Below are 13921 nucleotides of genomic sequence, written 5' to 3'. Positions count from 1 at the left end.
TCTTGAACATCTGGAAATTCACAGTTCATGTACTGTTGAAGCCTAGCTTGGAGAATTTTGAGCCTTACTTTGCTAGCATGTGAGATGAGGGCAATTGTTTGGCAGTTTGAACATTGCTTGGCATTTCCTTTCTTTGGGATTGGAATGAAAACTGACCTTTTCCCGTTCTGTGGCCACTGCTGAGTTTTCCAAATTTGATGGCATATTGAGTGCAGCACTTTCACAGCATCATCTTTCAGGATTTGAAGTAGCTCAACTGGAATTCCATCACCTCCACTAGCTTTGTTCGTAGTGATGCTTCCTAAGGCCCACTTGACTTCACATTCAAGGATGTCTGGCTCTAGGTGAGTGATCACACCATTGTGGCTATCTGGGTCATGAAGATCTTTTTTGTACAGTTCTTCTGTATATTCTTGCCACCTCTTCTTAATATCTTCTGCTTCTGTTAGGTCCATACCATTTCTGTCCTTTATTGAGGCCATCGTTGCATGAAATGTTCCCTTGGTAGCTCTCATTTTCTTGAAGAGATCTCTAGTCTTTCCCATTCTATTGTTTTCCTCTATTTCTTTGCATTGATCACTGAGGAAGGCTTTCTTATCTCTCCTTGCTATTCTTTGGAACTCTGTATTCAGATGTTTATATCTTTCCTTTTCTCCTTTGCCTTTCACTTCTCTTCTTTTCTCAACTATTTGTAAGGTCTCCTCAGACAAACATTTTGCCTTTTTGCATTTCTTTTTCTTGGGGATGGTCTTGATTACTACTTCCTGTATAATATCACAAATCTCTGTTCATAGTTCTTCAGGCACTCTGTCTATCAGATCTAATCCCTAGAATCTATTTCTCACTTCCACTGTATAATCATAAGGGATTTGATTTAGTTCATACCTGAATGGTCTAGTAGTTTTCCCTATTTTCTTCCATTTAAGTCTGAATTTGGCAATAAGGAATTCATGATCTGAGCCACAGTCAGCTCCTGGTCTTGTTTTTGCTGACTATACAGAGCTTCTCCATCTTTGGCTACAAAGAATATAATCAGTCTGATCTTGGTATTGACCATCTGGTGATATCCATGTGTAGACCATGTTCGTAGACCCCAAATTGAAATTCTTTGGTGATTCCAAAAAACCCCATCATTGCTGGAGAAATAACTGGCCATCTATTTGTTTGATGTCAACATTTGGTGGCCAATACAGGGGCCAGAGATGATCCTCAATGGCTCTGGGACTGGTGAGCAAACAGTTGCAGTGCTCACAATTGAACCCACTGAGTTCACTGTTTTTCTCAATGACCCTGGAGTTTGAAGGTATATCTTTCGTCTGGATCTGAACCCGTGCCCTCTTTGCTCTCTGACTTTATTTGGAATCTGTTTTAAGGTTTTGTGTTTCTGGTTAAGGCCTTGTTCTATTTGTGAGTACTCATTTGGCACTTGGGTCTGATTTTGTGATTGGACTGTTTCAACGAAAGCTGGCTGAGAAGCTGTCAGCCCTTTCCTTTGGGAACGGGAGCTACTTCACTGAAGCTGAAGCTGTTGGCCCCTTCCTTTGGAACACGGGCTGTTTCCTGGAAACTGGCTGAAAACCCTCTGGACTGGCTACTTTGGGATCAAGCTGTTTCATTAGAACTGGCTGGTATTAGCCGGTAGGCCGTTTGAGCTGAAAGCTGTTTGAATTGAACTGTTCGAGCTGTCAGTTATTTGAAAATTATTCTTTTATTCCAGAGAGAAACCTCTGAGAAAGGGGACCCCTGTTACCTAGGTATTTTGAAATCCCAATCCCAGGGATTCCAACCAGTTTAATGTTTAGAAACTGTGGTCCTCAAAACAAAACAGAAAACTGTGGTCCTTCCTCATGTGCATTTCTAGCTGAATGGACTAGTCCAAATCAAAGGCAGGTTAGGATCTCAATAGCCATTATGGGGAGCTTTTGAAATCTCCAAACTTAATTTTCATAAAACCAAATTAGACAACAATAATTCAAAAATTTCCAGAACTGAGTGGAATGCTTATTTTGAGCCTAGTAAATGTCATCACAAGTCTAAAACTGCCTCTCTGCAAAAATAAGATTTTTAAGGTTAACTGAGGCAAACAAATAGTTAAAGAAAGATAAAATGGTTGCTGAAGCTTCTGGATCGTCTTCTTCGGCCTCTTTGTCTCAGGCTCCATCTCTGTTTCTATCCTGAGTCTCTTCTTTGGCTCTTCGTGACCAGACTCTGCCTCTGGCACCATCCCCTCCTTCCCTTCTATGCTGCTTACACTTCCTTCATATCCTTTGCTCCGCTATAGTAATTCCCTTACTGAACTTTCCCTTCTTTCTGAAATTCTCCCCACTCCCTCTTCCTCTGAACTTGTCAGAACCTGTCCCTTTAAAATTAAGCAGTCTGAGAATCCAGATCATTAATTTCTCATGCTCCTTGGACTAAAGCTGAACTGTGAGCCATGGTCAAAGATTCAGAGTAACCAAAGAGCCTCACAGATTTGCTTAGGAGTTTACTATAGTCATTCAAACTTACTGACCTGGTTTCTCTAACTTATAAAGTTCATATATATGCTTGTTGGGAAAGGCCAGTCTCAGTATTGGATGAAACCTGCTAATTAAGAAAATCCTAACAGATCTCAAAAATTACAACCAGGAGACCTACTAACTTATATGGCTTGAGTAACCACTAGGTGACTTCATCACATGATTCCTAGGGCTTTTCCAAAGCCTGTTGATTAGAAGAAAATTCAGGCTTGCACATAAAAATGTAACAAACCTGTTCATGACAAATTATAATTGACTTCAGATTGTCTTTAAAGAAAATTCTGGTCCTCCTAAAGAGTTTGATTCTACCCAGGAAGCTTTTAACTCTACTTATTAATGGGTTGAACTAAAATCTTTCCCTGCTAAAAGGACCAGATAGAATGGTAAATTTACGTCCACTCCAGATTTAGTTCATTTGGCAAACCAGCTCTCTGACACTCATGGATGAGTCACCCATAAAGAAGACCACCAAAATTCTTATCTTCAATTTCACAAAATTAAATTTCCTAAGCCAGACCAGAATCCTCCTAGTTTCTCCTGTTATTGCAAAGAGCCAGGACATTGGAAAAGAGATTTTACAGAGTCTAGCACTTCAGGTTGCTTCAGCCCTCTTAACCAGCCTTTCCAACATCCTTTCAATTCTCAGTGATGGGGCTCCAAGGAACTCCAGGGGCTCTTCCCAATCCTCCCTCCCAATTGGCTTGAAGAAACTTTTCTCCAAGTTGGGGATGTATCTCTTTCAGTCCTAAAAGACATCAGAGCCACACTCTCAATGCTCAGCCCCTCTACAATAAAGCGGCCCCTGCCTCAGAGTTCTAAAACACTTCAGAGAGTGGGGAATCTCTAATGAGCCCCAAGAGGGTCCTGTCTCTGCATTTACTTCCTTTTTTTAGGTCCTTTGAGACACAACGTCCCTTTCTCCTTAGTTCCCCCAACTCTACCCATTTATTAAGCTGAGACTTCTTAGAGAAGTTTCTTGCTGGAATTTCTTTCTCCTCATATAAAATAACTCTAGAATTTGACTACAATCATCAAAGCAGCCAACTAGGTGAGTTAAAAGACCCTGTGACATCTTTTATTTGCTCCATCTCTCATGGACCTAAAGCTTATTCTGGAAACATTGATCATCTGTCCTTCCTGAATCAACTACTATCTTCCTTATGGGCAAAATCTCCAACTGATATTGGCAAAATTCACAGTGTACTTGCCATCAAGATATTCAAATAGATCCCTCAGAACCTCTTCCTAGCATTAATTAATACCCCATAAGTAAAGAAGGCCTTCAAGGCATAAAACCCTTAACAGAAAATCACAAGGCTCAAGGCCATGGATTTAAAAATAATTCTCAGTCGCAAAACTGAATAAACCCAGAGAGTGTCAGATAAACCTCATATGTTGTTTTGCATTAAAAACTAATACAGGAAAGGGAGAGGGGTCTCCCAACATCATTTTAAAAGTGCTGACCTCAGAAGGTAACTTCTGTGGCCAGCGAATATCCCCCTGCCTTGACTTCATGAAGGAATACCTAGGTTCATTTCCACCCATCCCTCACCCATCACCACACAACATGGAACCATAGTTCCCTGATCAGGGATTGATCCCAGGCCCCCTGCAGTGGAAGCATAGAGTCGTAACCACTGGGCGGCCAGGAAATTCCTACGTTCACTTTCTGAAGACAATTCAGCCACGTCTTTTTGAGCAGCATCGTTCATACCTTAGATGAATGTTTTCTTCTGTCAAGTGGTGTATGGTGTACTTAAACTTGTCCTCAGCTTCAGTAAGCTTGATCTGGAGTGTTTTCTCCAGAGTTGCTACCGCAGCTTTCTGAAAGACAGGTACATTTTAATAGCCATCTCTCCTAAATTAGAGTCACCCACGGCAGAGCTACATGGCAGAGGGTTCCTCCCTCCAGCTCCCATCCCCACTCCAGCCAAGATTCACCTCTCTCTGGAGTTCCATCTGGGTTTGGTAGAGGGTTGTGTTAAGTGATTCTAGGATAAGAGCTTGAGCATACAACTCTTCCTCTATGACCTGGGTGAGAAGAAATTGTTTCAGGACATTGCACTGATGTCTACCCATTTATCCTCTTGTTCAGGACATTTGGATTAGAATGTGAAGGCATCGACTTTAGCCACTCCTTCTCCTGCTCTGTTACTATGCCCTGTTCATTCTACTCCTCTATGTCTCACTAGTCTATACCCCTCTCAACAGCCTCACTGGTACTGCCCCAGAGCCAGCCCTCACCAGAGCTCACATGGGTTGTCAAAATAGCTACCATTATCCATTCATTAAACAAGTATTTATTAAATATCTAGTATGAATTCCAACTACATGACTGTCTAGAAAATGCAGAACCATAGAGACAGTAAAAAGACCAGTGGTTGCCAGGAGTTAGGAAGGGAAGCAAGGAATGAATAGGAGGGTGGAGGATTTTTAGGGCAGAGACACCATTCTGTATGATGCTGCAGTGGAGACTGCGGGACATGATGCATGTGACAAAACCTATAGGATGCAAACAGGCGTGCCAGCCCCCGTATACCAGCTGCTGCACTGTAGTACGTGCTTCTCGAGGTACTGTACTGTAAGATTAAAAATGTTTTCTTTATTTTTTGTGTTTGCTTGTTTTTTATGTACATATTATTTGCATGAAAGGTATTACAAACCTATTCGAGTACAGTACTATATAGTCGATCGTGTTAGTTGGGTACTTAAGCTAACTTTGTTGGACTTTTGAATGTACTCTCAGAATGGAACTTATTCATATGTAGGGACTTACCGTACAATACAAAGAAGGAATCTAAGGTAAATTGGATTTTAGTTAATAATAATGTATTGATATGGATTCATCAGGGGGCTTCCGAGTGGCTCAGTTGTAAAGAATCTGCCTGCCAATGCAGGAGACGTGGGTTCTACCCCTGGGTCAGGAAGAGCCCCTGGAAAAGGAAAAGACAACCCACTCCAGTATTCTTGCCTTGGAAATCCCATAGACAGGGCTACTGTCCATGGGGTCCCAAAGGAGTCAGACATGACTGAGAATGCATGCACCATCACTTTTATTGCAAGGGCATTGGGCAAAGCACTGTACCAGGTCATTTGGCATTCTTTCATTGAAGTATTTATTTCAAAATGAATACAATTAATTTATTTATTCATTTAAAAATTTTCAGTTTACTGGTTGTCTGTGATACGGCAGGCACCATTCTAGGAACTGAGGATTAGTGGCAAGGAAAGCAGCAGACAAAAATCCCTGCCTTCCCCGAGTTTATCAGGTTGAATGGTTATAAGTCAGTGTGGAAAAACAAAACAGAAAAAAGGAAGCGTCAGGCAGGTTGTTGAGCCTTTAAGGAGAGCAGCCTCTGAGAAGCTGGCATTTGGATAAAGACAGGGAGGAGGTGAGGAAGTGAGCTGTGTGGATATCTGGTAAAGAGCTTTCCAAGAAGGGAAAAGATCGAGTGCAAAGACTCTGAGGTGGGAGAAATCGGGCCTGTTCAGAAACAGTAAGCAGTCCAGTGCCACTGGAGCTACATGATGGTGAGAAGGAACGATTGAGACGAGGCAAGGGGAAAGAACCCGCAGCAGACAGAACCCCCAGACCAAAACAGGACTGGGCAAATTCATGTTTCCACCATGCAAGTGTGTTAGTCGCTTCAGTTCTGTCCAACTCTTTGCGACCCCATAACTGTAGCCTGCCACGCTCCAGCCAGAATATAAAAACCCTTTTAATACACAGAGATTACTCAGCAGTGGGAAAAAAAAAAACTAGCCCTAGATCAAGACTGCTTTAATTTTGCCTAACAAAGCTTAAAACCAAGGCTTGAAAAATCAAACTGTTTCCAAGTAACTTCCTTTTTTTAAAGAAATGGCTCTGTGTGTGTGTGTGTGTGTGTGTGTGTGTGTGTGTGTTTTAGTTTTTATGATTTATTCGGCTGTACTGGGTCTTTGTTGCTGCAAGGAGGCTTTCTCGAGCTGCAGTGAGAGGGGGCTACTCTCTGGATGCTGTGCGTGGACTTCTCCTTGCCAGGGCATCTCTTGTTTCAGAGCACGGGTTCTGGGGCTCATGGGCTTCAGCAGTTGTGATGTGTGGGCTCAGTAGTTGTTGGTTCCTGAGCTTAGGGCACAAGCGCAGTAGTTGTAGTGCATGGGCTTAGCTGTCCCTTGGCATGTGGGATCTTCCTGGGTAAGGGATTGATCTCCTGCCTTCTGCACTGGCAGGCAGATGCTTTACCACTGAGCCACCAGGGAAGCCCATTTCCAAGTAACTTAACTGAATCCCAGAACAAAGGTTAATGGTATTTAAAGGAGTACAAAAATATTCAGCACCTAGTAAGGTAAAGGTCACAATGGCTGGCATCCAATAAAAAAATTAAGCAAGAAAATATGACCATACATGAGGAGCAAAATAAATTAATTGAAATAGACCCAGAAATGACACAGTGATAGGATTAGTAGTCAAGCTCATTAAAGCCATTCTCACAGCACACTGAGTCTACCTCATACCAGAGTCCACTCCTTTACCTTGAAGGACATTATGACTGTTTGCCCAACAAAGCCGAAGTCCCGCCTGGGCTCTACGATGTCATCCCATGCTTTCAGAATGGCTAATCTTTTCCCAAATGGGTCCATTCTGGATTCAAATTAAATTCACCGTGGAAGAAGAACCACAAGGCAGTTTGTGGGTTTGAACAATTTCCCTTCTGATATCTCCTTTATGGAAGTGCTATAATTTGTTCCAGAAAAAAAGGTCCTAGAGAGGCTGTGGGGGTGAGGTAAATACACTCAGAGTTTTAAGGAAAGGCTTGAAGTCAGAGTTCCCAAGAGGCAGTATTGTACTTTTCAGAGTCTGATGGAAGAATCTGGCATTTTACTGTTTAAGGCTCACTTGTTGTTAAAGCCTTGTGAGAAGTAGAAGGCATTTAACACTGAAGATCTCACAGTATATTGTTCATATATTTGTTCGGATCTCGCTCTAAAAATACAGCAATGGCTTTCTTTTTTCAGATAGTTCTAAAATCCTTTTTGACAGTGAATCCAGCAAACTCAGCTTTGTGTGTATGTGTGCTAAGTCACTTTAGTCGTGTCTGACTCTTCGTGACCCCAAGGACTGTAGCTGGCCAGGCTCCTCTGTCCATGGGATTCTCCAGGCAAGAATACTGGAGTGGGTTCCCATTTCCTCCTCCAGGGGATCTTCCTGACTCAGGGATTGAACCCGTTTCTCCTGTGGCTCCCGAACTATAGGCAGATTCTTTACCGCTGAGCCCTGGGGAAGCCCTAACTCAGCTTTAGCTCTTTTGTTTTTCAATGGTTTGGGGGAAATTATCATAGATTCCATTTTATTGAGAGTGTATCATTTTAGCAATATATTTGTAAGAGGCTAATTCCACAGGAAAAATGAAAAAGCTTACCTCTTTTGTCTTTCTAAGCTCCTCTAATTGCAAGGTATCCCTTTCATGTTGTTTTAAGAGCTCCTAAAAAGAATTTTATTTAGAAAAGGTCAGCAACTAGGGTTCTGGCACTTCTTTCAGAAAATTAAGAAAGCCAGAATAGGATTCAGGAATGCAATATTCACCAAAGCTCAGATGTTGCTTTAATAAAGCACGCATTATAAAGTAGTGACGTGACATGTTGAAGTTAAATGATGAAAATCTTACTCAGACTCAACCTTAGTGTATCAAGAAATATTAAAAGCAATCATATTTTCATTAAAGAGTTTTCTTTTGTTAGGGTACAGATTTAATACTGTTAAATATCCAATTTTCCACAGACTGAGCTTCACATTCATTGCAATCCCACTTAAAATACCACTAGGCTTTCTTGACAAGATAATTATAAAATTTATATAGAAATTCAAAGGCTGCAGAAGAACCAAAATAACCTTGAAAAGCAAGACCAAAGTTGGAAGATTTTTTTTCTCCCTGATTTTAAGCTACAGAAATTAAGACATTGTTTTCTTGGCCTAAATATAGACAGATAGTTGAATGGAGCAGAATGGAGAGTTTGCCCCCTACCCCCTCAAATACAACAAAGACATCAAGGTAGCTTAATGGAGAAAGGGACATTTTTTTCAACAAATCATTCTGAAACAATGAATATCAATATGGAAAAGATGACCTAAGATCTTTAACTTGTTCCATACCAAAAAAAAATTATTCAAAATAGATCACAGAATCATAAATGCTAAAGTTATGAAACTTTTTAAAAACTAGAATATCTTCATGTTCTTGGGATAGGCAACAGTTTCACGGGGGACACAAAAAGCTATTACCAGATGAGGAAAAAGTCGATAACCAACTTTTCATCGAAAGTAAAACTTTCGCATGTGGAGAGACAATGTGAGCAAAATGAAAAGGCAAACCACAGAATTCACAGCATGTATATCTGACAAAAAACTGTATTCATAGTATAAAAAGTACTCCTACATACCAATTATAAAAAGGCAAATAACACAATTTTTTTTAACTGGCAAAAACTTGAACCAAACTTCACAAAAGAAGACATATAAATGGTCCAATAAGTATATGAAAATTTGCCTGACATAATTAGTCGTCAGGGAAACTAAAATAATAATGAAATAGCACTTTATATTTATTGCTGAGCTGTGCTACGCTCAGAGGCTTCTGTCATGTCCAACTCTTTATAATCCGATGAACTGTAGCCTGCCAGGTTCCTCTGGCCATGGGATTCTCCAGGCAAGAATACTGGAGTGGGTTTCTGTGCCCTCCTCCAGGGTCATACCCATTGAAATAGCCAAAATGAAAAGATCGGCAATACTCAGAAATTCCCTGGCAGTCCAGTGGTTAGGACTCCACACTCATTGAGGCCCTGAGGGCCTGGGTTCAATCCTTGGTCAGGGAACAAAGATGCATGGTGCAACCAAAAAACAAAATTAAAAAAAAAGCTTCTTAAGGAAAAGATTAGTAATATTAATTGTTGATGATATAGAGCAACTGGGATTCTCATATAGTTGAGATGCAAGAGAAAAATGGCACAACTTCTGTGGAAAATATCTTAGTACTTTGTTATAAAGTTAAACCTATCCCTGCCTTAGAGTTCAGTAACAACACATCTAGGTATATACCCATGAGAAAGGAGAGCATAAGTCTACAAGAATAGTTACACAAGTTATTTATCCAAGCTTTGTTTGTAAAAAGAAAAAAATAGAAATAACCAAAATCTCCAAAAACAGAAAAATGGTGAGCACATTGTGTTATATTCCTACAAAGAAATACTACTGTGCAATAAAAGGAAGAAATTACTGATAAGAACAATGAATGGATAAATTTCACAGAAATAATTGAGGGGAAAGAAGCTACACAACAAAGCACATATAGTATATGATTCGATTTAAATGAAGTTTAAAAACAGGTGAAACTAATCTATCGTTGTTTCACCTGTTCACTTGCTCCTTGGAAGAAAAGCTATGACTAACCTAGATAGCATATTAAAAAGCAGAGACGATACTTTGCTGACAAAGGCCCGTCTATTCAAAGCTGTGGTTTTTCGAGCGGTCATGTATGGATGTGAGAGTTGGACCATAAAGAAAGTTGAGTGCATGGAAGCAACCTAGATGCCCATCAGCAGACGAATGGATAAAGAAGCTGTGGTACATATACACCATGGAATATTACTCAACTAAGTAAAAGAACACATTTGAATCAGTTCTAATGAGATGGATGAAACTGGAGCCCATTATACAGAGTGAAGTAAGCCAGAAAGATAAAGACCAATACAGTATACTAACGCATATATATGGAATTTAAAAAGATGGTAACAATAACCCTATATGCAAAACAGAAAGAGACACAGATGTACAGAACAGACTTTTAGACTCTGTGGGAGAAGGCGAGGGCGGGATGTTCTGAGAGAACAGCATTGAAACAAGTATACTATCAAGGGTGAAACAGATCACCAGCCCAGGTTGGATGCATGAGACAAGTGCTCAGGGCTGGTGCACTAGGAAGACCCAGAGGGATGGGATGGGGAGGGAGGCAGGAGGGGGGATCGGGATGGGGAACACATGTAAATCCATGGCTGATTCATGTCAATGTATGGCAAAAACCACTACAATATTGTAAAGTAATTAGCCTCCAACTAATAAAAATAAATGGAAAAAAAAGTTTAGTAAAAATGAAAAAAAAAAAAAAAGAAAGAAAGCTGAGTGCTGAAGAATTGATGCTTTTGAATTGTGGTGTTGAAGAAGACTCTTGAGAGTCTGTTGTACTGCAAGGAGCCAAACCAGTCAATCGTAAAGGAAATCAGTCCTAAATATTCATTGGAATGGCTGATGCTGAAGCTGAAACTCCAATACTTTGGCTGCCTGATGCAAAAAAACTGACTCCTTAGAAAAGACCTTGATGCTGGGAAAGATTGAAGGTGGGAGGAGAAGGGGATGACAGAGGATGAGATGGTTGGATGGCAACACCACTTGAGTTTGAGAAAGCTCCAGGAGTTGGTGATGGACAGGGAAGTATGCGTACTGTAGTTCACGGGGTTGCAAAGGGCTGGACATGACTGAGTGATTGAACTAGACTAAACTAAATCTATAGCTATATGAATAAAAAGAGTGGTTGTCTTGGGGCAGGTTTTGAGGTAGATAGGGGTTAGCTGCAAAGGGGCACAGGCATGCTTTCTGGGTTGATGAAATGTTCTAGGTCTTGATTTGGATGTTGGTTACAAGGGGCTTTCCTGGTGGCTCAGATGGTAAAGAGGCTGCCTGCAATGCGGGAGACCTGGATTCCATCCCTGGGTTGGGAAGATCCCCTGGAGAAGGGAGTAGTTACCCCCTCCAGTAGTCTTGCCTGGAGAATTCCATGGTCAGAGGAGTCTGGTGGACTATATAGTTCATGGGGTTGCGAAGAGTTGAACATGACTGAGCAATACTTGACTTCACTACATGGATGAACATGTTTGTCAAAACTCATCAAACATGAGTTGTATGTGTCCAGACTTGCTCAGTTTAGTTTGCAACACTGCCATTTCTCTTCAGTTACAGTCAAGGGTGAGAAGATCATTCAGACTGATATTTTGGCAAATAGGGAATTGTGGGCTTTGTATATGTTTTAACATTCTGTTATTTCCTATAAATTACAATTTTCATTCCAATAATCCTGTGGTAAGACTGTCTAGATAAAGAACCACAAAATGACAGTCTGCTTGCAGAACTTTCCAGGGAAGCTGGAAAAGGAGGACCATACCCCCAGAAACAAAGAATTTGCCTCATTACAGAGGCACCCCTGCGAACTGGACATCCCACCCAGACTGCACATTCAACCACTGATATGTTTGCACTGAGTTACCTCCTTCTCCTGATTGAAGTTCTCAAAGATAGCTGTGTAGGACTCATTTATTTTCTTCCTTTCTTCTTCTGATTCTAACTCAAACTTTCTGGTTATCCTATGTTCTGTGGAGATGAGGAAATCACATATATGGGTAAATGTGGGAAAAATAGACCACAAAGAAAACCAGAATATCTGAAGATAGTAGAAATTCCAGACTGGGTCAAATGCAAGTTCCTTTCAGCCTGGTGTTTAACCTCTGACGCTCACCTGGAGATGCCTGAGAATGAGGTGAATGTGGCCATGGTTCTCCATCACATCAGCGATATGGGATTTACTTCTAGTGCATGCAAGTTTGCTAAGTTGCTTCAGTTATGTCTGACTCTGTGTGACTCTATGGACTGTAGTCTGCCCAGTTCCTCTGTCCATGGGATTCTCCAGGCAAGAATAGAATACTGGAGTGTGTTGCCATGCCCTCCTCTAGGGGATCTTCCCCATCCAGGGATCAAACCTGTGTCTCATGTCTCTTCCATTAGCAGGTGGGTCTTTACCACTAGCACCACCTGGGAAGCCCCTTATTTTTAATACCTCTGGTTCTTTTTGTGTAGTTTATTTTGGATCTGTTACTTATTATTTTGTCCGTTGCCTCTGCTGAAATAATCGCTATGTTTTCTTGGATACTTGAATCCTAAAATGCAGCTTTTGGTTAACATGACTTTTCCAGCAATAAAATGTATTCTGCACTTAGCCCTGAGGCAGAGCTAGGCTTAAATCATTATGAGGGGCTGGGAGAGCTGCCAATAGAACTGTAATACTAAACAGGATGATGGACAGGTGAAGGTCTCACGCAAATCTCTTCTTCAGCATCGTGGTGCTGGGTTTGGGTAGGGAGGCAAATCCAGGGATCACAAGATAAGTCTGGACTGAGGTACACTGTGAGTGGCTAAAGTCTGGTCTTCCAAAACCAGTTGTAGCATCTTAGCATAGACTTTGACAACATGGCATCATTGTAGTATGAGTAGCTGGGAGTCTGGGCAACGACCTGGGCTGCTGCTGCTGCTGCTGAGTCGCATCAGTCGTGTCCGACTCTGTGCGACCCCATGGACAGCAGCCCACCAGGCTCCCCCGGCCCTGGGATTCTCCAGGCAAGAACACTGGAGTGGGTTGCCATTTCCTTCTCCAATGCATGAAAGGGAAAAGCGAGAGTGAAATCATTCAGTTGTGTCTGACTCTTTGCGACCCCGTGGACTGCAGCCTACCAGGCTCCTCCGTCCATGGGATTCTCCAGGCAAGAGTACTGGAGTGGGGTGCCATTGCCTTCTCCAAAGACCTGGGCTATGCTACACCAAGATTCCAGGGAAGTCTCAAGCAGGAGCAGCCCCCATGCCCCATTCCCCAGCCTTGACTCCAGGGTCTTCATACTATCTCCTGGTAATCCAGGGAGGGAAGGGACTTGAGGATGACCTTTCCCAGGGAGTATCTGCATTTAATGAGCAGTTTGTTAAAGTCAGCTAAATCAGATCTGAATTGGGTTGGGCTAGGATGTGGAATGGAGAAGGAAATGGCAACCCACTCCAGTGTTCTTGCCTGGAGAATCCCAGGGACGGGGGAGCCTGGTGGGCTGCCATCTATGGGGTCGCACAGAGTCGGACACGACTGAAGCGACTTAGCAGCAGCAGCAGGATGTGGAATAAGTTTATAGAGGCCCCACTTCTGCCTCAACTAGTCCTCTAGGTCAGGAAGCAGAATCTTCAGAGATTTCCCTCTCCTTTTTCCATTTATGAAAAAGCTCAGTGCAGGTAGGAGAGTCTCCTATAGGGCACTTAGTGTGATCCAGGCTCTGTGCCAAGTGTTGGAAATGTTAAGAATGCATAGCAATATATGAATATATCAAATCAACATGCTGTACACTTTATCTCAAAAAATACCTCAATTGAAAAATACATCAAACATGGCTTCCTTTGGAGGGGACATGGGAGTATAGAGACTCTCCATGTAATGGATTGTATAGCCCCTCTCCCAAAAAGTGAGTATTTGAAACTAATTCAAGAGCCTTTTTTTTCTGGAACTTCAGACAAGTCTGCAATCCTACAGATGTCCCCAAGCTCAGTCCAGCTCGTAATTGCCAAA

General features: G+C 41.8%; 1 protein-coding gene across 2 annotated transcripts in view; it reads right to left on the bottom strand.

Annotated features, from left to right (window-relative positions):
- FLACC1 (flagellum associated containing coiled-coil domains 1) overlaps nt 1–13921 on the bottom strand; it is a 29718-nt gene that overhangs the window by 2351 nt on the left and 13446 nt on the right. Inside the window, exons 10-14 of one of the 2 annotated variants that reach the window (XM_043910404.1) lie at nt 11813–11916; nt 7922–7984; nt 7682–7703; nt 4461–4597; nt 4234–4343 (exon numbers count right to left, since the gene is read on the bottom strand). In XM_043910404.1, the coding sequence (XP_043766339.1) occupies nt 4234–4343; nt 4461–4597; nt 7682–7703; nt 7922–7984; nt 11813–11916 (436 nt within the window). The remainder of the gene's footprint in view (nt 1–4233; nt 4344–4460; nt 4598–7681; nt 7704–7921; nt 7985–11812; nt 11917–13921) is intronic. The other variant, XM_043910405.1, reaches the window with a different exon arrangement.

Source organism: Cervus elaphus, chromosome 8, assembly GCF_910594005.1.
Source record: "Cervus elaphus chromosome 8, mCerEla1.1, whole genome shotgun sequence".
Taxonomy (NCBI): domain Eukaryota; kingdom Metazoa; phylum Chordata; class Mammalia; order Artiodactyla; family Cervidae; genus Cervus; species Cervus elaphus.
This window is presented reverse-complemented; position numbering and strand designations above follow the sequence as displayed.